General features: G+C 41.9%; 1 protein-coding gene across 1 annotated transcript; it reads left to right on the top strand.

Moving 5' to 3' along the window:
- Positions 1–1,122: 1,122 nt before the first annotated feature.
- Positions 1,123–6,294, top strand: LOC145416233 (hemocyanin subunit-like). Its single transcript, XM_080285242.1, has 3 exons — positions 1,123–1,222; positions 4,146–5,672; positions 5,864–6,294. The coding sequence occupies exons 1-3, from the start codon at positions 1,126–1,128 to the stop codon at positions 6,292–6,294; spliced, it is 2,055 nt and encodes a 684-aa protein (XP_080141368.1). The 5' UTR covers positions 1,123–1,125.
- The last annotated feature ends 19,750 nt before the right edge of the window (positions 6,295–26,044 follow it).

The raw sequence follows: 26,044 nt of genomic DNA, 5'->3' as shown, positions 1-26,044 counted from the left end.
ATATATATATATATACAGTATATGTGTGTGTGTGTGTGTGTGTGTGTGTGTGAAATGTTGTTCGAGTGAGTAAAGAACCACAGTCGTGGTTTTTTTTTTTTGGCCTATCAACCATTGGGATCAAAGCCCCTGGTCATTAAGGCCGTATATAAATATGTATATACATATCACAGTCGAAATGATGAGGATGATAATAATGATAATACTGATGATGTGCCGAGTCACTCAGTATGAATTTCTTAAGTTCAGATTTTACTGCCATTCTGGTACTAAAATTCACCCACACCTGATTGTCATCGTTTTGCGTTAGCAAGTGTAGACAAAGTATGGGAAGAAAAAGAAGATCCAACATTATCGACAAAGGAAATTCACACCGGTCCGATTACACCAGAGCATGAGCAGGAACAGCAAGCAAAGAAAGTCGAAGGGCGTTCTAGCCACTACACCTCCAAACTATTATCTCAGTCAAAAGAAAGCAGAAAATGTGGTAGGCATGCACCATAAAACATAGGGACGGTATAGCCACTACACCACCAAACATTAATCTCAAATAAAAGAAAACAACAAGCATGTTAGGCAAGCAAAATAAATCGAAGGCATTCACCGTATAAGATTAGGGCGTCATAACCACTACACGAGCTGGCAATTATCTTCATTGAAACAAAAAAAAAAAAAAACAGGCTGGAAAGGCAGAACGCAATAGTTGATGTGTTTGAAATCGGGACGACGGAACCAATCCTCCACCAGGACCAGTGTTCATATATTTTTCGCCCTAAATCTCCGTGTGAGATCGTTTGTTTATAACTTTTCCTTCACTCATACAGCCAACAGACACTTTTACTACAATGCAAGAATGAATAACACAAACAATACGATATATCCAAATGATACATGTAATACCATACTGTTATGGAGATTTGATTTTGTGGCAGTTAATGAAGAACCTTGAGAAACGGACCCAAGCCACTTATCTCAAGCACCCAACAACACGAACAGGAAAGGCAAGCAAAAAATAGATACTGTAGTCGCTTGTAATACTGCGTTATCAGGGATGAGAGTCAAAAGTCAGGCTGTGCGTCGGGTATATAAGGTGGACATAGGAGCTGAGCCGTCACCATCGCCGCCATGAAGGTCCTGGTGTTATGTGTTCTCCTGGCCACAGCCACTGCATGGCCGAGCATCGGGCTGGACGACACAGCTGGCTATCAGTCCGATGGAGCTGGTAAGAACAAGGACCATAATTTATACTATGTTTTCACTTTAATTTGGCAAAAGTTTTCGTCCCTTTCCAGATTATTTTGCCTACCTCAGTGGCAGAAAAAGATCATTACAACTCTACATCCTGTGCAAGGCACCTTCTCCAGACATGCATCATATCCTTGTATTGATGTGTTACTACATCTCAGCATTCAGAATGAAAGGACGCCAATTTCACGCTTATGTTAAAGTAAAAACAATAGCGTTTGCTTCAAGGGATCGATACCCCACTCCCTAGTCTGTTTTTTTCCCTCACGTCCACCTTAACAGTCCTCTTTTATGCTGCTCATTCAATCTGTGTCACTTGCAGCATCTTCAATCCGCTGACGTCACATGTTTTAAACTTCTAGCTGCTCAGAAATGTAGTTTTAAAATCAGGAGACACTTTTTGAACAATTAATCTCACATAAGATTAATCAAATCATCTGAAGGAAGAACGAATGAGCTATAATGAACGTCAGCGCAGTCAACGGGTTAACGGAACATTAGCAGCATGTAAGACAATGTTAAGGTGTCATATGCAATATGAATTGCCAAGAACATGGTACTACAAGACCTCCAGCATCACCTAGAATCAGATGCTAAGACTTTTCATAACAAAGAATTTATTATTTCCAAATTTGCTAATCCCCGAGTGTACTTAAGATTTTACTGAGGCTTTTGCTGCCCCGAAGTAACTCGTCAAGTGTCAGCTAAAGTGGCATGATTCAGAATTTTATTGTTTCTAATGGTCGGGACAATTTAAGCACTCAGTAATAGCAAACGCCATGGGATTATATTTTAGCTGAGAGAGTCACAGGAGCCTGAAAAAGATCATCCTACCTATACAGTAGTGTTAATGTAATACGTTTCAGGTTATTATTTTTAAGGAAAATGATATTCACTGACCATGAACTGAATCTAGCATTAACTGAAAATGACTGCGTGTGTAACTTATACTATACGTGTCCTTAGCACTAAAGCACCAAATATGCTCTTCCCTCAAACACACACACACACACACACACACACACACACACACACACACACACACACACACACACACACACACACACACACACACACACACACACACACACACACACATTCAGACACATCTATAATATCTTTTCGGTGGGTTATTCTTCCGAGAATATTCAGTACCAGTGGACTGATAATTCATTTCTCAAAATCAAAAGTAATATTTTTCTCCGTAACATCTTCCAACTATTTCATATGTATATTCGGCTTCGATGATTTTTTTTTTTTTTTAATGATACTAAAAGGTAAATGTAAAGCCAGAAACCATGGGGCGCCCAGCGGCAGTGCTCATCTAGGTAACATAGGCCTCGAAGTGTGAGACGGGTTATTCACCCAATATCATGGGATACAAGACCGATGCATCATCCAAATCACCACAAATACCTCCACGAGATGTAACCCAAGTTAGTCATTTTACCTACCAGCCCACAAAAGGAGGATAAACACATGAGTCCAATGACACGAGCTGCCCACCAAAGGATTCCAACCTTGGCGCTAACGAGCCGACAGCTTCACATCCACTGATGCTAACTCCTTTCAAGTGGAAGACTTAATAGTAGCTTTCAATAATTCTTCTTTGTTCGAGAACATTCGTGGGCGTAGTAGATTCGCCTAAAAGTAGCAAGAATAAGCTGCTAGAGTACAGACTGCCACTATTCTCAAGGACATCCATGATGGACTCCATCAAAAATTAATGTCAGGTTTTAAAAATCTTTGCTTTCCTCCTATCAGTTAAGGCCTCTTAATAAGAAGCTTGTATAATCTACGAAGTAGTGTTGCCCCATTTCCTGTATTTATATTATTTCATATATAAACCCATAAAACACTTTAAAATACCTAAATGGATAGAAATGAACAAAGGAATATTTGGTTTGATTGCCTAAGAACGAAGTGCACCAACTTTAAAGGAAATTGGTGAAGAAATGACATTCACTTTGCAAGCGTAAAGAGGAATGAAAAAAAAAAAAAAAAACTGAACAAATACAATACTGTCGCCACTAATATCGGTGACAGAAAGAAAGACGTCACCATCCTGAAGGGGTTAGATTTACCAAGGTGTGGTTCCAACCTGACCATCTGCTCTCTAACATATATCCTTATTCTCCCATCAGCAGCGTAAGACCCTGAGGCTGGGCTACTTAGTCCCGACATTTAAGGCGAGCGTGACCAATTGTTCTCCCTCATGAGAACAATAACACCGAACCTTCCCTCAAATGTATGCCCTAATAGGTTATATCTTGTTGGACCGCCTTAACCCACTGACCATCAGGCGTCTGTTTGGCTATATGGTTACCATCCAACGTAATAAATATTTTCTGGGATACAGGAAACCATTTGGTTCTCAGTGTAAAACTACCCGAAGGCAGCTCTACTTCAAGTGAGAAAATAGTGGGCGTTCCAACCTAAAAGATAATTTATAAATAGCTACTGTAATTTCCATATCAAGTCCTCAAAGAAATGAAGCACCCTTACTCTAGGATTCCTTAGCCCGTGTGAAAATGGGAAAGAACGTTATAATGATAATTGTGATATTATTCCCATCCTTTACGCCACAGAACACCAAAAGTTGGACCGTTTATGATAATTTATCACAACTTCAGAATCCCTGTAGACAGTGTCGGATAACCTCTGTACTGGGCTGATATTCATTTGTTTGTCATTGGTAATCACACCCTCGGATATACAGCTGAACCAAAGAATTATTAACAGGCTTCAGTACATACACATTCCAACAACATTACATTTTATACGGAAGTCATCAGTATGATCAACCCGTGCACAGTAGATCATGGTCAGTGACATGCCAGTTATCCTTTCTTCATTGTCTTTAACTCGTCATGTAGCTAAGAACGTAATATTTGCAACAGGTGCCTCGCAGGCTCAGATGCAGCATGATGTCAACTACCTGCTATACAAGGTCTACGAGGAGGTTCATGACCCACACCTGAAGGACCTCGAGGATTCCTGGGACCCACTGGGCCCCAATGCTCATTACGATGACGGTGGAGTCTCCGCCAAACTGCTGATGAAGGAGCTCAATGACGGGCGTCTTTTGGAACGGAAGCATTGGTTCTCCCTCTTCAACGATCGCCAGAGGAAAGAGGCTCTCATGCTCTATGACGCCATTGAATATGCAAGTGACTGGAACACCTTTGTCGGTAATGCTGCTTACTTCCGTAAGCGCATGAACGAGGGGCAGTTCGTGTACGCCATGTACGCCGCCGTCATTCACGCTCACATCAGTGAACATCTCGTCCTACCTCCTCTCTATGAGGTGACTCCCCACTTGTTCACCAACAGCGAGGTCATTCAGGAAGCTTACAAGGCCAAGATGACACAGACACCTGCAAGGATTAAGTCCAAATTCACTGGAAGTAAGAAGAACCCCGAACAGCGTGTGGCCTACTTCGGAGAGGACATTGGCATGAACACTCACCACGTGTTCTGGCACTTGGAGTTCCCCTTCTGGTGGATCGACGAACGTGAGAACTGGCACCTGGACCGCAAGGGTGAGAACTTCTTCTGGGTTCACCATCAGCTCACTGTCCGCTTCGATGCTGAGCGTCTCTCCAACCATCTACAGCCCGTTGAGGAACTGCACTGGGATGACGTCATTCATGAGGGTTTTGCTCCCCACACCATGTACAAATACGGTGGCTACTTCCCCTCCCGCCCCGACAACATCCACTTCGACGATGTGGACGGTGTGGCCAGAGTTCGTGACATGCTTATGTGGGAGAGTCGCATCCGTGACGCCATTGCCCACGGCTTCATTACTGCTCGAGATGGAAGCAACATCAACATCAGGGACTCCCATGGTATCGAAATTCTTGGTGACGTCATCGAGTCGTCCACGTACAGCCCCAACTCTGAGTACTACGGTGCCCTCCACAACACTGCCCACGTAATGTTGGGTCGCCAGGGAGACCCACATGGGAAATATGATCTTCCTCCCGGTGTCCTGGAACACTTCGAGACGGCCACTCGTGACCCAGCTTTCTTCCGTCTTCACAAGTACATGGATAACATCTTTAAGGAACACAAACACAGCCTTCCGGCTTACACCAAGGAGGATATTGAATTCACCGGTGTTGCCGTTGACAGCATTAGCATTGATGGCGAACTGGAGACCTACTTTGAGGACTTTGAGTACAGTCTCATCAATGCTGTTGATGACACCCCTGAAGTCGCTGACGTTGACATCTCCACCTACATCCCACGTCTGAACCACAAGGACTTCTCCTTCAAAATTGACGTCACCAACAACAACGGCGAGCCAGTTCTCGGCACAGTGCGTATCTTTTGCTGGGTTCGCAGGGATGACAATGGAATCCTCTATGGCATCAATGATGGCTTCTGGAATGCGATTGAGCTCGACAAGTACTGGGTGATGCGTAAGTTGGACTCATTGTATTCTTGCATAAAAATTATGTTCAACATTAAAAGTGCAATTATGATTGGGGAATCATGATCATTAGGGAATCTTGATGAGGTAATGTTATGTATTATAGTCATATTATTTCCCTTTGCCATAAATCTACATATGGATAATTTATCTAATGATTATAATACCCCGACCCCACAGTCCAGCCAGGTACCAACCACCTCGTTCGTTCATCGAAGGACTCTGCAGTGACCGTCCCTGATGTGCCAAGCTTCAAGTCCCTGATGGAAAAGACTGAGGCCGCCCTCTCCGGTGGAGGTGAACTTCACCTCGAGGAGTTCGAGAGTGCCCTGGGTCTACCTAACAGGTTCCTCATCCCTAAGGGTAACGAGGAGGGAATGGAGTTCGTCCTTGCGGTGGTCATAACTGATGGAAAGGCAGACTCCGCTGTGGAAAACCTTCACGAGAACACCCAGTTCAACCACTATGGCTACCAAGGAAAGTACCCAGACAACCGCCCCCATGGCTTCCCACTTGATCGCCATGTTGACGACAAGCGAATCCTCGACGAGCTCAGTAACTACGGCTACACCATTGTCAAGGTGTACAACCGTGGCGAGGAACACCATTGAGACCAGTACTGACCTTCAGTTTTATGCATATAACAATTCAAACATATATGCAGTAGAGTATCTTCATCAATAAACTGTACAATGAATGGAGTATTGATGTATGAAATCCACTTTCCTTTCATCAGAATGTTCTGTTATGTTTTTTATGCACCAGGATGTAAGTCAGATAAAACAGTCAGCAATGGATGTGCCCTTTCAGTTTTGGTGTGTATGTTTGCTACCTATGAGTGCTTAATGACAACTCAATTCGTTCCTATCTCGTCGGTAGCTTGTTAGCACGAAACCTTTTAGTTTAAAGAAAATTGTAGTAGGTCCTGCTGGCTACCACCTTTATTCGTTCTGAGACAGTAATGATGCAACTATTTGTACCAAGTAAGGCATATGTGAAATTGTGTGATGAACTGGCAGTACTCTTCAGTGGCAGAGAAAAAGAGGCTGATCATGGAGTAAATATGATGTTCAACAAACACTTGGGCTGCATGATAATACTGATGAGTAATTCTTCATAAATAACATAGTAACAAGAATAATAGGTAGTCGGAATAAAATATGTTAAATAAAGGTCTTCTCAGTACACTTTTGAGGGGGCAATAAAAGTGCAATGAAACTACATTGAAAGGACAGTAATAGGTATGAAAATCGGTAAGCAGTTTGAAACTGGATTCTAGAATGCAAAAGAGGATACAATGGTAAATTCTTCAGAAGCATTCGTAAGGTGATCAATGTCTTCACTCAGGAAAAAATTGAAAGAAGGAAACGAGAAAATAGTTAAAAAACAAAGAAGGTTCATCATCACTGACAAAGTACATGCAGTGAAAATACAAAGCAAATTGCCAGTAGGAAGTGATAATGGACGGATATGTCTAGAGGCAATAAATCTCTGAAAGGTAAGGAATAGGATGACTGAAAAAAAAAAAAAAAAAAAAAAGACGATTCATCATTCATTGAGGAAAGAAGAGTTTGCTTCACTGGTGCGAAGTGAGCATTACAAGCCAATGGATGAAGCAGATGGCAGCACAGAACATGGAGGAGGCTGTAGCATCATCTGAACAGTGCAGTACTACCGAGTGAATAAGAGGGCCATGTCTTCCATTTCATTTTTTTTTTTTTTTTTTGGAGTGGAGGGGAGGCGTTTGTTCTATTCTGGTGAAGATCCCTAACCCATTTCACCTCAGTTGGTGACAATGTGTAGTTTGAGTGAAGAGTCGATTTGTCAGATAATAAACAACTCATTCATTCCTCATATTTAAAGCACATACAAGTTCATACAAACACGCCTTTAAAGTCATTGGAGTGGCCCACTTCCGTCAGAAAAAAGCAACCGAGTATGAGAACACCTCATGACCTTTCAGTATTATTGAGAGCAGTTCAGCATAATCTGCTAATCATCTTCCATAAACAGTTACGTCAGACTACATGCATATGAGACACTACAACACTAATTCTTTTTTTTCTTTTTTTTTTTTCAAATATATAAAGGCAACAATCAATACAGCATCGAGTTCCCGGTGTTGATGAACACAAGAATTTCCATAATCAACCCAATTTACCTATTGAGTTTATCTGTCTATTACCAGACACATAATTTCCTTTGCTGATGATGATTACTTCCGATGCCTCGGGCTAATGTCTAACTTCCAGCTTTTGCATCATTCAGGAATGTTTCTCCAAACTCCTCCAAACCTCACCTTCGTTTTCCCAGCGAGACTCAGCTGATTTATGAGGCCACTGACAACAGTCCCAAGTGTTCAACCTCTAACTCTTTCTATAACCATTTCAATGCCAGGGGTGGTTAGTGCGTGTATGTCTGCGCTATGTATCTTGCTTTTTCGTTTATGAACATTCATCTTGTGAAGTCTCCACGCTCTCACTGAGGCTATTTTCTATACCTAGTTACAATTTTGCTGGTCACCTCTCCTCGAACTACAATGATTTTCAGATTTTTTTTTAACTATCCTACATTTGAAAGAACTAAATTATTGTTCTGCATTCTCTAACATCACTGTTTTGGGAGAGTGCAATGTTCACCATCGTATTTGCATACCCTCCTTCATTTACTGATCCCCTTGGCGACCAAGCCTACATTTTTCCAACCTTGATGAACTAAAGCAGCATATGCAGTAGCCTACTTACATTCTTGACAATCTTGGAGAGAGTTGTAACATATTTAAGCTTTTTCTGACATCTGATCCTTCTTGTCCATCGAGCTCCTTCGGTCACTGTCTCAACAATCCTTTACCTAGCTACAGCTCCCGGTGGCCTAATTACTGCCATTAACACTTTCAGTCCGGATGACCCCACGCCCTGCTACCAGGTGATTTTATTTAACTGAGGAGAACCTGTAGTAAAGGCCAAGTACTCATATGAAATCTACTCTCTCTCTCTCTCTCTCTCTCTCTCTCTCTCTCTCTCTCTCTCTCTCTCTCTCTCTCTCTCTCTCTCTCTCTCTCTCTCACCCCTGTGATTCGAAAAGTTTAATAGTGAATAATACTATCATAATGTAGTACTGTATGATTAAATTGAAAAATACGGCATTGATGTGTGTGTGTGTGTGTGTGTGTGTGTGTGTGTGTGTGTGTGTGTGTGTGTGTGTGTCCGCCTGCTTGTTTCACTCCGACACCCATACGCCTTACCTTACCCACCTCATGAAGGTTCAGCCACACAGCTACATCCTCCTACACTCCCAACATCCCCTCACACCCCTACTCTCCCCTACATCTCTTCACGTCCCTACACCTTCACTCACCCCTCTACCCCCCTACAGATGCTTCATTCACTTCATCTGCACCCCGTCTTCAACGTAGATACGTGAGTCCGTCAAAAAGTTCGCGGCCTCATCCAAAGACCTTCGCCGAAGAATTATTGTTCCTTTGTCGCTTCTCAACATAATCTTCCCTAATTTCAACACACTTGGTCCACCGACGTTCAAGCAGAGCCATCCCGTCGCCGAAGAAAGCCGCATCATGAGTCTCCAAGTACACCTCAACAGCATGGATGACTTCATCATCACTTCAAAAACGGTGACCATGGTGGTGTGATTTCAGTTTGAGAAACAGGCAGAGGTCAGATGGAGAAAGTTCGCATGAAAAGCATGAGGCAACAGTTCAGACCCACAGTTGCCTAATTCAACCACTGCCACCCGTGCCATGTGGGCAGAGACAATATCCTTTAGCAAGAGCACGCCCGCTCGCAGCTTTCCCCTCCTTAACTCTTTGATTGCTTATTTAAACTGTAGCAGTTCGGATGCATGATAATCCCCATTAATGGTATAAGCCTTATACAAGTAGTCAGTCATGAAAACTCTCTCATGACCCTAAAACACTGAGACCATCATCTTCCCAGGAGATTCTATTTGCTTGAATTTTGGGGGAGATGGAGAACGGATATGTTTCCGGTGCTTGTTTTGATTCTTTGACTCAGGTTCAAAGTATTGAATCCAACCTGGATCGCTAATCTCCGGATGAAATTGGCTGCATCAGCTTGGAAATGAGCCAAAACTGTCCTTGAAGTCTTCAATCATGCCAGCAACTGGTCTGGTGTCAACCTTCTGGGCACCCACCTTGCAGACTGCATGCTCATACCCAAAATGTCATTCAAAACAGTGTGCACTGAGCCGACACCGATTACCAGTGGTGTCGGCTATCTGTTTCACAGGCAAAAGTCTCAAGATCATGCAGTGAATGCCCTTCATTAGATAATCAGTGGTCGATGATTTTGTGCATCCCAACAATGGCTCATCTTCAGTGTTCCCCCATCCGCGCTTGAAATCAGCAGTCGACTTTTATTTATTTATTTATTTTTTTTTTTTTGTATAATACCAAGGAGAGTCCTCACTATGCGTGCTGATCTTGTCTTCATGGATTTCCTTGGGGATCATACCCTTTATCTGCAAATACTTGATAACAGAACAGGCTCCTCCCTTGTTCATTTTGGGGTTTTGCTGTAACCTACCAAATTTCAAAGAGCCTCGCATGCAAACAAACAAAGACAAAAATTTGAATTCATGTATATGCTCATATGAAACTTTACACTTTACAATCATACCCAGATGTTTCTGTTACTCCCATATTTCTGGGCGAAACAGAGAGCGTTTTGAATAGGCGTACAATCACCTGCCTCAAATTAGCACAACAAGCCACACTTTTCCCCACTGTAAATTCTATGTGATGGACCACTATTTTCTTTTGCCTTTCTTATTCGCTCTACTCTGACAAGGCTGTTTTTATGTATATTTAACGAATTATCGATCTTTTGTGCTTGCCTGATGACTACTATTTTGACCATCTTTGTTGTTGTTGTTGTGACCTCAGGCTCCTTCAGAATGTGAACACTGTGAAATGGAGGCATGAGGAGCTCTCTCCTGCAGTTCACCATCCTCCTTTTGAGGGATAGGAAAGCACTTGAGGGACGTTAATATAACCGGGTAATGCCACCACGTTAAGGCGTCCCTCTTTAGCACGTTTGTGTCCTCATTACACATCTGAATATTATTCGACGGCAGAGACCTTTGTTGCACGCAGTCATACTAAGATACCTCAATTACTTCTCTACTATGACGTGTTTTATGTTTATTATGGGTACCACCAGATGATTATATTTAGCTTTCTTCAGACTTTTATAAATGTAGAAGTTGGATATGTCCTTCATAATCTCTTCACTCCTGAAGGTGTATCCTAAGCCAAACAAAATCATCTGGTGGTAGCAAGAACAGGATACAGAAATGCGTCACTGGACTGACGAGGTAAACAATCAATCTACACTTTTGTCTAACATTTGAAGCGATAATAATAATTCATTGTTTTTTCTTACTACTTCCACACAATGTTCTACAACTCAGGAAAAGTAAAACTGGATAATTGTCTGGCTTTGTAACCCAGGCTAATGGGTAACAAATCCTCCACAGGCTGAAAGACCTAAGTTACACAGATGAGCACCGCTACTGAACGCCACCTGGCATCTACCCCCTCCTTTACCTACCATTTGGGTGGAGTTGTTTAGACACTGAATTCACAAGTAAGTGATTTAGTGTGTGCCACTTATACTATTGGTGGAAAATTTTTGATACCAACTGAGAGTCTGTAGATGTATCTACCTAGATGACCTGAAGCAAGCTCTTTAATTGTAGGCAGACGAAAATATTACTTTCTCCCTTTGATATGATGATTTCCTTGTTCTTGCTATCTTCAAACGATTTCATTCAGCTTAGGGGAGGTTCCTATAATGAAATCGTTAATGAAAGCTAAGTCTAGGCCATCTATTTTCAAAAGTCTCTTCTGTGCTGAACAATGTTGTCAAATTGGCCAACATGAATTAAATAACAAAAAAAAAAAAAAAACGCCATCTGATTAAAGCATTCCAGCATAATCTGCTAATCATCTTCCTAAAACTGTTATGGCAAACTACATGCACAGTACACAGTTTACAACTAATCCATATATAGTATATATATATATATATATATATATATATATATATATATATATATATATATATATATATATATAACGGAACTGTGGAAGGCAAAAAATAAATAAAGACATAATCCATAAACCAGATTACAGGTGTCCTCCATTCATAAATATCTGTAACAGTTGGACTTTAACAGCCGTAGGATGAAGTCTGGCGGGAAACCATTCTGGGGAAGCGAGTTCCTGAGAGATGCACTTCGAGAAATAAAAGAATTCTGATAGGCAAAAGTTCTGTAATATAGCAGTTTGACAGTCCAGTCATGAGCGCAACGTGATGCCTATATAGCGCTGGGGAAGGCATGGAGAGGTAGTACAATGGATGCAACTTCATCTGAGCATTTGCCATAAAAGTATATGTAAAATACCGTAATGCAAGAGAGGCAACATTCTTTACTTGAAGGGGAGGTAGTTCATTGATAATAGTAGGGTTATTAATAATTCTAACAGCTTTGTTCAGAATTTCGTCCAGTTGTATTAGTGCAACCTCTCCACATCCATTCCACAAGGGTGAGCTATATTCCAGCTGAGAGCACACGTGACCTGTAAATTAGGTAGCTAACTGCTCGTCAGTGAAGAATTTACGGACTTTGAACAATAATCCAACTTTTTTTGAAGCTGTTTTAGCAAGTGATGTGACATGAGAGGTCCAGGCTTTGTTAAGTGAAAATGTGCAACACCGAGAATTTCAATGTTTTTGGTGACAGAAATATTAGTAGTATTGAAGGTAATAAAGGAATCAGGCAATAACTGTCTGTTAGTAAAATGTATATATTTGGTTTTCATAGCGTTAAATGAAAATGTTATTTTGTAGCCATTCAGTGATCTTAGATAAGTTTTGGTTTATGGAAATGTAATGAGTTGTGAGTTATACATTATGAATGGGCCTTTAAATGTGAAAGAACTATGAAGTGTTCAGTCATATTCATATGAGTGAACGGGATTATGGACGTCTAATCACTCGCAGCCCACCTCTCGCCGAGGCAACACCTCCACCACTGTTCCCGGCGGGACCAGCTCTCCACAGCAGCTGTACCAGCCGAGGGACGGGCCTGTCCTCTCCACCTAGGGGAGTGCCATGGTCAGCCCACCAGGAGGTTGAGGCTCGTCCGCCCTATACCTGGCCGACTACCCTCCCTCCGCCAATACCTTGACCGGGGTTGTGCCCTTGTGCCCACCTGGACTGGGCCTCCCCTCTTCGCTTCCACCTGCTGCTGTTGGAGAGCTGGGCTAGTCGTTTTTCGCCCTTTTCCATCATGGGCAATGGGGGTTGAGGGCAGTCTCGGGGCGTTTTCTACCTGAGCTCGTCGGCGCCTCCTCCATCGGCGCCGTATTGTCTACCTTGCTCTCGTTCCGCCCTGCCCTCGCTTAGACCATCGTGCAGCCTGGCCTGATCATCCACCGTCGGCCCCGCCCTACCTCGTTTACCATCGAACAACCATCTCACCACCCATCGCCGCACCTTCCCCTGCCTTTGCCGCCTTCTGCTAGTTTTGCCAGTTGTTTGTCTGCCGTGCTATGCTCCCGTCTGGGAGCTTTATTCCTGCATATACTCTGACGGGCTTTCATGTTTGCCCGTTCCCCACCAGGCTGTGGGGAAAATATAACAAACAAACAAAGGGCGTCTGATCACACACACCACAAAGCCAGTCAGGAGACAGGACGTGTGTGCTGAGCAATCCCCAGGTCCTGTCCTCCCCACTTACTGTTTATTTAACCAGCCCATACACCACTGACCGGGCTAATATAAGGCCCGGCCTGCACTATAGGTGCAGGGAATCTTTGAACGATGAACGAACGGGCGTCTGATCACGCACCACAAAGCCAGCCAGGAGACAGGACGTGTGTGCTGGGCAATCCCCAGGTCCTGTCCTCCCCCCTTACTATTTTTTTAACCAGCCCACACCCCTCTGACCGGGCTAATGTATGGCCCGGCCTGCACTATATGTGCAGGAAATCTTTGAACGAACGGGCGTCTGATCAGAGATCATTAATACGAATTAGGAATACAGCTGAAGCCAGAACTGATCCTTGTGGCACGGTGGCATTCATCAAGTGGAAATTGGAATATACATCATCTGCTTGCAGTCTTATGCTTCTGTTACTGAGATATGAGGAAATCAGAAGAACTAAAGTTGATAGGGAGTTTGGAAAGCAGGGCACGGTGCCACGCTCAGTCAAAAACTTTAGAAATAGAAATTTTGGGAAAGTCAAGTTCTAGTACAGGGACGTTCTGGCTAACTTCCTCTAAGGTAGAATTTCTGGCAAATGTACTGGCAAGGATGTTCGCAGTACCATGCGGGTCATTTGTAGTGTTACCATCTGAAGATTTTAGTGGGGGCCGAATGGGTGACGACTTGTTGAAGTTCTTTTTGAAAGAACCGAGAGCTGACCAGAGTATTCTGTTGTCATTAGGGTTATTTAATGGTTTAGAATGTTTGATTGTGAAGAAAGTTCGATTTAACGAGATTTATTACTTCTTTTGCATGCTTTCTAGGAGTTTTGAATTGACAGCGATTCATTTTTTTAAAAGTAAAAGTTATATATTAAAGACTCTTAGGTCGTTGCTCTAGCACAATTGCTGTCAAGTCGTTTTGGGGAGTCGGATCTTTTACTGAACTGTTGACTGGGTATGAACAGTTCCATATCAGCTTTTATTAAGTCCTTAATGTGGGACTGGGTAGAACTGATGTCACTGGAGAAGAAAGGCTGCCATGGAATATCAGCAAGACTATTTCTAAATCCATCCAAGTCTGCCATGTCAAAGTACCATCTGGTCACCCTGACAGGTTCAGAACGAAAAGGTTTGGGGCAAGTGATTAATGAGGCTTTCATGAGATTGTGGTCGGAGGATCCAAGTGGTGGCAATACTTCTATCCACTATGCTTCTGGATTATTTACCAGGAGTAGGTCCAAGAGATAGGCCTAACGGTCAGGATTATCTGATATTCTAGTTGGTTGTTTTACCAGTTGCGTGAGATTAAGCAATTCTGGAAACAGCTCGCATTCTAGACCAGTATCATTAGTCCTGGCAGAATGCAGTAATCATTCTATATTATGGCCGTTAAAATCGCCCCAAATGGTAAATTCAGTGGTAAGGTTGAGGTTAAGGTTTGTCAACTGTGTGGATCTGGAGTCAAATAGGCTGAGTTCTGAAGAAACATTGGGGGAGCGATTAACTGGTAATATTTAGAAAATTTACTTTATATAATGAATAATCAACGTTAGCTGAATTGAAGTTCATAATAGTATTAACTGCGAATTCAGAGTTTATGTAGCAACTTAACAATATAAAGGCGACAGCCAGTACTGCATCGAGTCCCCGGTGTTGGGGAACATAAGTATTTCCATAATTAACCCACTTTACCTATTGTCTAGTGTCTGTTACCGATCTGTCCATTATCAGACACGTTAATTCATTTGCTGATGATGATTACTTAGGATGCCTCGGGCCAGTGTCTGACTCGGCCAGTTTTTGCATTACTTATGACCTTTACTTCAGAATCCTCCAATCCTCACTTTACTTTTCCCAGTGAGGCTCAGCTGACTCATGAGACCACTGACAACACTCCGAAGTCTTTAGCCTTCTACTCTTTCTATAATCATTTCAAAGCCAGAGGTGGTTAGGGCGTATGTATGTGAAATCTTTCTTGTTTTCCCGTTTCTGAACATGAATCTTGTGAACTCTCTACACCCTCGCTGAGACTATTTTTCCAATCTATACCTAATTATATTTTTCCTGTTTACCTCTTCTTTAACTACAATGACTTTTCAGAATTTTTTACCCACCTCACATCTGAAAGATATAAAATATTGTTCTGCTTTCTCTAGCCATCGCTGTTTTGGGAGAGTGTAATGTTCACCATCGTATTTACATCCCACCCTTCATTTACTGATCCACTTGGCGACCAAGCTTACATGTTTTCCAACTCTGATGAACTTAAGCAGCATATGCAATAGCAATCTTGGAGAGAGATGTAAAATTTATAATCTCTTTCTGACATCTGATCCTTCTTGTTAATCGAGCTCTTCCGGTCACTGTCTCTACAGTCCCTTACCCACCCCTCAACGTGGTGTCTGAACCCTCCTAGGAAGCGATATCTGCGGAAATATTATGATGATGCAGAATGGGGGCCCCTCAGGCCCCATAGACTTCTTTTTCTTATTGTTCTGACAACCTTCAGACGTACTTATTCACTTTCGAAGATTTCTTTTATCCCTTCACTGCAAGACATCTTCTGGATGCTGAATATATTTGGCAGTAGCACCCAGTCCTCTGTAGGTGGGTGCTAGTGCCAAAGTGTTGATGAATGAATGTGTGTGGTACGTAAGAGGACTGCTGGGCCTTATAGAATGGCCTGTTAATGGTATGCTTAGAGTCAAACGCATCGAAAATAATAAGGAATAGCAACCCAATAACATACGTCATCGAAATTATGAAGCAAAAACGAGCGTAAAATCGGACTGGCTCTTACCACAGCCAGTCATTCACTTATCGTAATCGGCTTATCCAACCTTACGTGCAGCCAGCTACAGCTCCCGACGACCTAATTGCAGCCATTAACACCTTTAGTCCTGTTGACCCCCAGCCCTGCTACCAGGTGATTCTAATTTATTGACGAGAACATATAGCAGAGTGCAAGTTATCATATGAAATTTCTCTCTCTCTCTCTCTCTCTCTCTCTCTCTCTCTCTCTCTCTCTCTCTCTCTCACCCCTGTGATTCGAAAAGTCTCTTTTAAAGTGAATAATGCTATCTGAAAATAGTACGGTATGATTAAAACGAAAACACGTCATTGATGTGTGTGTGTTGCTTGCTGGATATATGAATCCACTTTGGGTGGATTTTTTTTTTTTTTTTTTTTTTTTTTTTTTTTGCCTATCGACCATTGAGGCCGAAGCCTCTGGTCATTAAGGCAAATATATATATATGTATATATATTGACACATATATACATATATATACAAACATATATATATACATACATACATACATACACACATCCATGCATATGAACATACACACTTTCATGCACACGTACATATATATATAATAATTTTTATTTTATTATTTTTTTGTAGTTTTATTTTTATTATTTTTATTTATTTTTTTATATTTTTAACCTTATATTACTTATAAACAAAATACCTAATTTAAAGACCCTAAAACTAACCACCTAACAGACAAATCGCTAACCTATACTAAATCCTAAGAGACAAATAACTAGGCCTACACTAACATTCAAAAAGCCTCGACCAAGAGAACACCATCGACTGCAGATATGTAATGCTTTTCTACATTACATACCTGCACTCATCACCTGATGACTGTCAGTCGAGGCACAACCTAATATAGGGGACATCAATATATGAAAGGGAACCAGACGAGTCAGGAACATTTCCATATACGTCAGCTGTCGTCCCTAATTAGAATAACTTAAGCAAGATAATATAATGTATTTACATAATTTATACAAAAATTGAAGAACCTCGCCCAGCAGACTACCATCGACTGCAAGTGCCCAATACCTTCCTATATTGCACACTTGCACTCATCAGCTGGTGACTGTCAGGCAAGGAACTTGGCTTAATGTAGGGGACATCTATATTAGAAATAGATCGGTGGGAGGAGGAACTATTTAAAATATGTCAACTGTCAACCCTAATTAATATTACAATATATACATATTTACTGTTCATAAAAACCATAACCACACAGTAAAAAAGTCACATCACTCTGATCAGTCCGGTCTCTCTCAAGAAAGCCATCAATTTATCAGTCATTTTGGGTGGAGCTGTGGCAGGAGAAATATCAGTGTGATTGCTGCGTGTTTCGGGGTCGTGCAGGAAGGTGGTGTGTGTGCTACTGTAGTGTAGGTCAGTCAGCTGCGAGTAAACTCGACCTGAGCTAGCCATATACGCAGTACTGCATGCTAGTGTGAGCAAGGTCTAAAGAATGCAACAGGTCTAATCGCGCTTATGTGGCGTGACGTCATGCAGCCTACCTGTCCCTCTCCCCCTCTATCCCCAACCCTTACTTCTCTTGTCTGCTCCATTTTCTGTGGTGTACACTCTCTCAAGCCATCACTGACGGTTCCGTTTTCTTAACATTATATACTGTAGGTTAAAAAAAAAAAAAAATACATACAATTGCCCTCTGCTTTACTAGCTTTTTCACTTTTTTGTTATATTGCCTTGAGTTTTTACAGTTGTTTAGAATGCATTCCTGTTGCTCGAAAGAAATCCTTTAAGCCTTGCGAGTGGATTTGGTATTATCTGGTGTCTTAGATTTATATAAATAATACTATGAATCGCCAGCTTCATGAACACACACACACACACACACACACACACACACACACACACACACACACACACAGATGGTGTAATTAAGGTGTTCCATCGAACCTAAATGCAATATACAACAATCAGTATAGTAGATAGATAGAAGGATAGAGAGATTAATAGAAAGATAGGCAGACTTGTATAGAATAGTTATTGCAAGAAAAATGTAGTGAATATGTCCGCCCATCTGATATTTTCATGGGTAGCTTTTGAAATGTATCTTTTAAAAATATCCTTTCGTGTTTCTTTTTTTAGTCATGGGTCACATTCTTACATTTAGAATTTGGTAAATTCAATGCCGGAAGTGCATAATCCTCTAGTCTTCTTTGCTTTGGAGGTATTGTATGTCCAGCAGTTCGTACCTGAGTGACCTTTGAGATGCGCTCTGCTCAAAATGACAAACTTCATACTCTTTCTATGTCTGGGTAAAAGATGTCTTTTTTTTTTTTTTTTACGTAAATGTATCCACTTTTGACGAACTTCATCATTTCTTGGAAATCTAACGAAGCTGACACCCTTAACCTTCTTTCTTGAGTCTTCATAACACCCGAATACTGCACAATTAGTAGGCATTGATTAGTTGTGAACAGCACAGTGACCTTAAGAGAACTGAGTGAGTGAGCACAACTGCTGGCCGCGTGACAATATGCACGAAGATAGAGGCGTTTTTGTCCGGCCGTAGTTTGACCTTGTGTATTCTTTAGACTTTTAGTGTGAGTGTGTATCTTCGTATTATGTTGTTATGTTAAGTTGTGATGCATTTTGGCTCCCTGGATATTTTAATCCACTGTATTCCATTGAATATGAGGACAAGTTTTGAAACATTGTGTGTCGCTTTCTGCGGGCTGTCTGATGCCCACTTGAAATTCTGTTTTCTTCCATTCACAGGTCTTAAATGGTGTCAAAATGTGCTGAAAAGCCGAAAAATAGGCAGGATGATGGTATTTGTCTCATTGGGAACCCAACTGACCGTTTTCCTGTGATGAAATTGTCAAGCTGGGGTGAAGTACTATGCGTGATCTTCCATCTGCACAAGTCGAACCCCAAATTGAAGAAGTGCATCAAGCAGACTGCGGAAAAGGGATATCAAAGAAACACATACTTTCTAAAATAACTAAAAGAAATTTTAAGACCAAGAGCTTATCAGTAAGTTTCCATTGGTTGATGATAATGATACTGATTATGATGAGAATGATGGCTCTTTCCCCTGGCCTGAGTGTGCATAAATCATCAGTGTGTATACGTTATTTTACCTGTGTGTGTGTGTGTGTGTGTGTGTGTGTGTGTATGTGTGTGTGTGTGTGTGTGTCGCCTGGTACTGTGGAGATGAGAATGAGAGGGAAAAAATGCATTTTTCTATCTATATATATTTTTTTCTTTTTCATCATCATCATCATTATGTTCTATCTCTTCTTCTTCTTCTTCTTCTCCTCCTTCTCCTCATTATCATCATCATCATCGTCATCCTCCTCCTCCTCCTCCTCCTCCTCCTCCTCCTCCTCCTCCTCCTCCTCCTCCTCCTCCTCCTCTCTCTCTCTCTCTCTCTCTCTCTCTCTCTCTCTCTCTCTCTCTCTCTCTCTCTCTCTCTCTCTCTCTCTCTCTCTCCCTGTGTGTGTGTGTGTGTGTTACAAATTGTTACAGATGATTTTTTACAAACTAGGCATTATAGTTGGACCATTTTACCAACACTTCCCAACAACAGATACACTTACTGGTGGCAGCAATGGGATCGATGTGTTACCGGCACGTGGGGGCATTGCTGTTCAGGAATTATTTGTGCCAGATATCTCAAATCGGATTCCTTTTCACTCACGAGTTGAAACAGTTTCTGTCTCTCCTGTCGGGTATGCCCCAAGGGTCCTGGTGTTGGAGAAGTCACTCAGAGATGCTCCATCTTCTCTTATTCCATCTCTACTTCTGTTAGTTCTTCTGACACCCCTTCAGATTCTCTTTCTCATTCTGAGGCACTTCAGCCATCCTCTCCTGTTGATAACTATCATTCAAAATTATGCTCTGTGTGCAAATCTTCAGTTTCTTGTGTATTCCCAAAGTATTCTTCCTCACCTGTTAATAACTACCATTCAAACTTATGCTCTGTGAACAAATCTTCAGTTTCTTGTATATCCCCACAGCCATGTTCTCTTCATGATTATCTCCTTGACATCATCATCATCATCATCCGGACCACCTTTCCCACCCTAGGGCAGAGTGAGATATAGCAGTGTCCATACAGCCCAAATTTGCCCAATCCAATGAGCCAAGCTTCCATTCACTCATCATTCAAGCCCCCGAATCCTGGGTCTATCGAATACACCAAAAACATACACCACGTTCTGTTGCATCACATAAACGTATCCGATAGAGTCAGTCCGGACACTGCCACATTAAAAAGGGGTGCCAAATCCCTGATCATGCACTTCTCCTCACAATATTCATCCAGCCAGCTCGATCTCTTGTCCGTCCCTAGTCTCATCGATTTCCAAACCTCTCTTCCTCACACACGCATCCACCATGTCTCTCCACCTTCTTCTTGGCCTAACTCGCCTACTGCTACCTTCATATTCGCTCAGATATACCTCTTTCGCCACTCTATTGTTATCCATTCTCTCCACATGACCATACCATCTCAGCACACTCCCTTCGACTCTGGTGTCCACAGACTTCCTCACTCCACATCTTTCATGAATCACATTATTTCGTATCCTATCCACTCTCTGTACCCCACATACATTCCTCAGCAGTCCCATCTCCACTGCTCTCACTCTTGCCTTTTTCATTTTCATGCCACACCATAGTCTCACATCCATATGTTAAAGTTGGCACTAACACTCCTTCTTGTAAGCCTCGTGCAGCTGCAACACTCAAGCCTGTGTTTCTTATCAAGGCCTTCATTGCACCAGCTAATTTTCTTCCTTGTGTCACTCTACTTTCCACTTCTTTTGCACATTTTCGTCTCTTTTCTATCACTGTACCCAGGTATTTGAACTCTCTCACCAATTCCAGTCTTTCTCCATTCACTGTAACATCGCACTGGGAGTCACCTTCTCTCTCAATAACCATCACTTTACTTTTTTCTACATTTACTCTCAAGGCACGACGCTCACAGACATCAACAAAACTCTGCACTAGCCCACCAAGTTCGTGTCCGGTATTTGCAAATAGTAATGCATCATCAGCACACAACAAATTTGAGATATTCCATCCATCACCATTCATCACCAACGTCATCCCTCTCTCCATTACTCGTGTTTTTACTTCTCTCATCACCCCATCCATATATATTTTGAACAACCATGGGGACATCACAAACTTTGTCGCACGCCTACACCGATCGTGAAAAATTCATTAAGATGCCCATTAACCCTTACACGTGCTTCGCTACCATCGTAAAAACTCTTGACGGTACCTAGCAGCTTACAATCTACACTGTACTTGCGCAAAACTTTCCACAATCCTTCTCTGTCCACTTTGTCTTATGCTTTTTGATCCATGAATGCTATAAATACCTTATGGTCCTTCTCACATGCCTTCTCAGCTGACCTCTCTTTTGACCTGGGAGTTGATTTAGATTCATTTTATAGGTAAGATACAGTGGCACTACTAGCTGGCAATGCTGACCCTCATTGGGTTCGGCTCGGACACGGACGATGGTGCTGTAAGGCCGGGGGCTCTGGAGAGTCTGGGTGGTGAAATGATGATCGTTGAAGATGTAGTCTCCCTCCGTTACAACCTGGAGCCGCTGATCTCGGAAGCCATTACCCTGCCCGAAATTGCATGCCAGCTGTCAAGCATTGTTGATAAACACAACCCTGATGCCTTCTGGTCTCTCTATTTACCTATTCACTGGAAACTTGACTATGTAGAAACTACGTTTCTTCATCTGAACGGCACTTTTCCTATTCAGACCCCTGTAGGTCGTTCTCGTGTTAAGCTTGGCCTCTTCGATCTCGGTGGAGAAATCTTGGGTGGTTTATTTGGTGTGGCTACTTCTGAGGACCTCTCTACCTTCCAATCTAGCCTCGAGAATTTGGCTAATGCTCTAGACACTCAAAATAGGGTTCTCCTGACTGATCAGTCTATGTTGCAAAAAATAAAATAATGCCTAATTTACAAATCAAATGTAACAATTGTTATGTTCTACCTCTTCCACACTGTTCCATTTCCTTTCTCATTAAATAATTCCTTGTTTCTAGCTTCTGTCTCATCTGAATACTTCCTTTTATCTCATGATTAGGTTTCTGTTATGTTTGCATCCTCTGATGATCTCAGCCAGTGATATTCTCTCCTGACAATTCTCAGCTTTGCCCTGCATATCTCTTTGCTATTCGTCCTAGCAGTGCTGCCGCTTGTGAATCTGCCCTTGGTCATAATTTTCCGAGAAGTCTCTCTGTCCCTTTGTTCCAGTCCCCAAGCTTCCAGTACACTATGCCGTCTCGGTTATGTCCAGTATTTCTTTTTCAGTATACCAACATCCGCCAATGTCATCTGTCCCGAAGTTCCTGTTCATTCAGTTCATGCTGGTGGTTTGTATCGAGCAACTGACTCCTGTGCTATTTAGTCTGAGTTCAACCTGTTAATGTGTCTGTTGACCTCCCTTCCGATAACTTATTCATCACGTCTGAGAATTTGCGCGTGTTGGACTTCCTTAATGAGAGAGTTTTTGTTCCCCATCAGTTCTCTGTGGCTCTTGGTCGTTCTTGGTTCATCCAGTCTTTGTGTTTCCTCCTGTGCTCGTTTCGTTTGTAGGATTTCTTGTTACTGTTTGGATGATTCATTGTTGTGTTCGGCGAATGGAGAAGAGACTTCATGAAATTAGGGTTGTGGTAGGGGTAGTGCCACCACCGCAGGACTCTGAAACTGGTCGCGCCCAGTGACATGTGAAGTGACTGCTTGAATTAAGAAGAAATAAGTGCATAGAGTTCAGTCGGTGTTATCCTTATGATTCTCCAGTCTACGGTGCTATTAATTTGAAAAAGTTCCATTACTATTGTTCCTATAGGATGGACGTGACCTACGTTTTAATGATACTGTGAATACTTCAGTGACGATAACGTTCCTAGAGGACGGACGACACTTGTGATGATACTCCAGTGATGATTCCGCCATTGTTATTCATGTCTTTATTTTCTTTTTACATTACTTTAATTCCAATATGATTTCTTTAATTTCTAATTATTACTGATGTTTTGTACCTTTTAGCGATTACTTTTAGCCCTTGTATTGGTGGCCTCCATTACCATGGCCATGTGTTTGTATTATAAATAATGTATTTCTTTACTTCATTTAAATTAACTATTTCCGTTGCATTATTTTATCTATTGTTATTTTGTATTATTATCCATTATTATTCTACTCGTATATATAGTGGTAGGTGGGGGCGCCCATCATCCATTCACTCTGTGTAGTGCTGCCTTATTGTTGCTACACTGAGTGACAAGCCAAGTGGTTTCCTGTTCCCAGGAAACCATTTACTACGCTGTGTGATAACCATATAAGCGAGGCTTTTGGCCAGGTTTAGTGTCCCCCAGATTCCCCTATCTACAATCACTAAATCATGGCAGACGCTTCGGAGAGCCTCGGAAGGCCCAATACCTGCCAGGACCCCAACCGAATGGGCAGATTCACATGGCCATGTGGAATGTGAGATGTGTGAATGAGGAGAGCAAGAGGGTGGAAGTAGTGAATGTGTTCAACAGTGCGAGATATGCCGCGATGGCATTGTGTGAAACAAAGATGAAAAGGTGTGAAGCGAAGTGGATGAGTGGGAGGGTGTAAAACGTGTAAGGTCGGGCATGAATGGCCGAGGAAGCTGCAAGGAAGGATTTGCTTTGTTGATGAATGATGTGCGGCACAGTTGAATGAGAGACTACAAATGTGTCAGCTCGAAATGGATAGATGTCAGGTTCAAGTTTGACAATGGTCCTATGAATGATATAATGGGTAATAATGGAGTACCAGAAGAGAAAGATGATGGGAAGCGACTGAAGGACATGTGTCAGGAAAGGAGGTTGTGCATTTGTAATTCTTACTTCAAACACAAAGATGCACATGAATATACATGGTACAGAGGGAATACAGATCTTGCAAAAACAAGCCTAATTGATTACGTGCTCGTAGAGAAATCGATTCTGGGAAGTGTTGCTGATACGAGGGCACTGAGAGGACGATGTGGAGGTTTGTCAGGTCATACAATTGTGATATGCAAGATCAAGCTGAAAGGAGTGAAGTGGACCAAGAGAGAGACTGAAAGTCGAGAAGCTGAGGATCAAAGAAATGAACGATGAATACAGGGCCATAATAGGGGAGGAGTTAGAATCAGTAAATTGGAATGAAATGGATCTGGACAGCTTGTGGAATGCATATAGGGATTCCTTAATTAGGAATGCTAAAATGGTGTGTGGTGTGACAAGAGTTACAACAAAGAAGAAAGGTATGGCGTGGTGGGATGAAGAGGTTAAGAGATCAGTGGAGGAAAAGAGGAAGAAGTGTATATTGAGTGATACAGGACAAGGGTTCAGCTGAAATAAGAAGTGAATATACTGAGAGCAAGAAACACGTAAAGAGACAAGTGAAGAGGAAAATGCAGGAAGTAAATGATGATCTTGAAAGAAAAATGAATGCAAAGTACTCTATAAATAGACAGTTTTTCTGGAATGAGATGCGGAACTTTAGGAAGTGTGGAAGTGACAATGGAAAGAAAAGTGAAAATGTGAAGGTTGTAAGTGGTAGATTATTAACCCCATGGGGATGAAGTAAGGACAAGATGGAAAGAATATTTTGAAAGTCTGGTGAAGAGGAATGGAGAGAGCAAAGCGACTGTTAACATGATTGATTTTGAGGGTGTACAGAGAAGGAATGCAGTGCCAGGAAACATGACACTCGCAGAGATGGAGAACGCTGTGAAGCGGCTGAAAAATGGGAAAGCAGCTGTGGTTGATAAGGTTAATGCATAGATGATTAAGTGTAGTGGAGAGATCGGAATGCATTGCTTGTTGGATATATGTAAGAAGGCATGGTCGAGTGAAACTGTGCCACCAGAACGGAAAAAGTCAGCGATTATACCCACGTACAAAAATAAAGGTGAGCGAAGCGAGTGCAAGAATTATCTTTACATTAGTATATTGAGTGTTGTAGGGAAGGTATGTGGAAGAATTATTATGGAGAAAGTAAGAAAGATGTCAGAAGTCCTAGTGAGTGACGAACAAGGTGGCTTCAGGAGTGGAAGAGGATGTGTGGATCAAACATTTGCAGTGAGACAGATAGTGGAGAAGGCTTGTGAGAAGTATTATAAGGTGTTTATGGCATTTATGGATCTGGAAAAAGCATACGACAAAGTAGACAGAGAAGGACTGAGAAAGGTTTTGCGCAGTGTCTCTGCTGTTTCTGAGATTAAGACAATGTCATCTGCAAATCTTAGATGGTTTAACTTTTCTCCATCTATGTTCACTCCTTTGTTTTCCCAGTCTAGCTTTCTGAAAATACTTTCTAGGCATGCTGTAAGTAATTTTGGTGAAATTGTATCTCCCTGACCCACGCCCTTCTCAATCTTAATTTTCTCTGAGTCCTTATGTAATTTAACTGTAGCAGTTCCCTCTTTATATCTGTTTTCGAGCAGTTTTACAATGTTATCATTCACTCCATGTTCTCGCAATGCATGAATTTGTAATTGCTATGTGCTCCACTGAGTCGAAAGCCTTTTCGAAATCAACGAAACCTAATCACAGTGGTTTATTATATTCTGCAGTTTTCTCAATTAGCTGATTTATTGTGTGTAGATGATCGGTGGTTGAATACCCGCTTTGGAATCTGCATGTTCACGAGGTTGGTTTTCTTCCAAATTCGTAGTTATTCTGTTCGGAAGGACTTTTGTAAAGAGTTTGTAAATGACTGACATTAAGTTAATGGGTCGATACTAAGATCTTTTGAGTCACCTTTTCTGCA

This window comes from Coenobita brevimanus, chromosome 13 (assembly GCF_032717465.1).
Source record: "Coenobita brevimanus isolate Jiangsu-jjx chromosome 13, ASM3271746v2, whole genome shotgun sequence".
In the NCBI taxonomy this organism is placed as follows: Eukaryota; Metazoa; Arthropoda; class Malacostraca; order Decapoda; family Coenobitidae; genus Coenobita; species Coenobita brevimanus.
This window is presented reverse-complemented; position numbering and strand designations above follow the sequence as displayed.

Bases quoted from the DNA above. Each gene is read 5' to 3' on its own strand.
- LOC145416233 (XM_080285242.1), top strand. From the start codon at position 1,126: ATGAAGGTCCTGGTGTTATGTGTTCTCCTGGCCACAGCCACTGCATGG. The intron at 1,223-4,145 runs GTAAGAACAAGG...TATTTGCAACAG, and splicing joins CTATCAGTCCGATGGAGCTG to GTGCCTCGCAGGCTCAGATG. The intron at 5,673-5,863 runs GTAAGTTGGACT...CCGACCCCACAG, and splicing joins CGACAAGTACTGGGTGATGC to TCCAGCCAGGTACCAACCAC.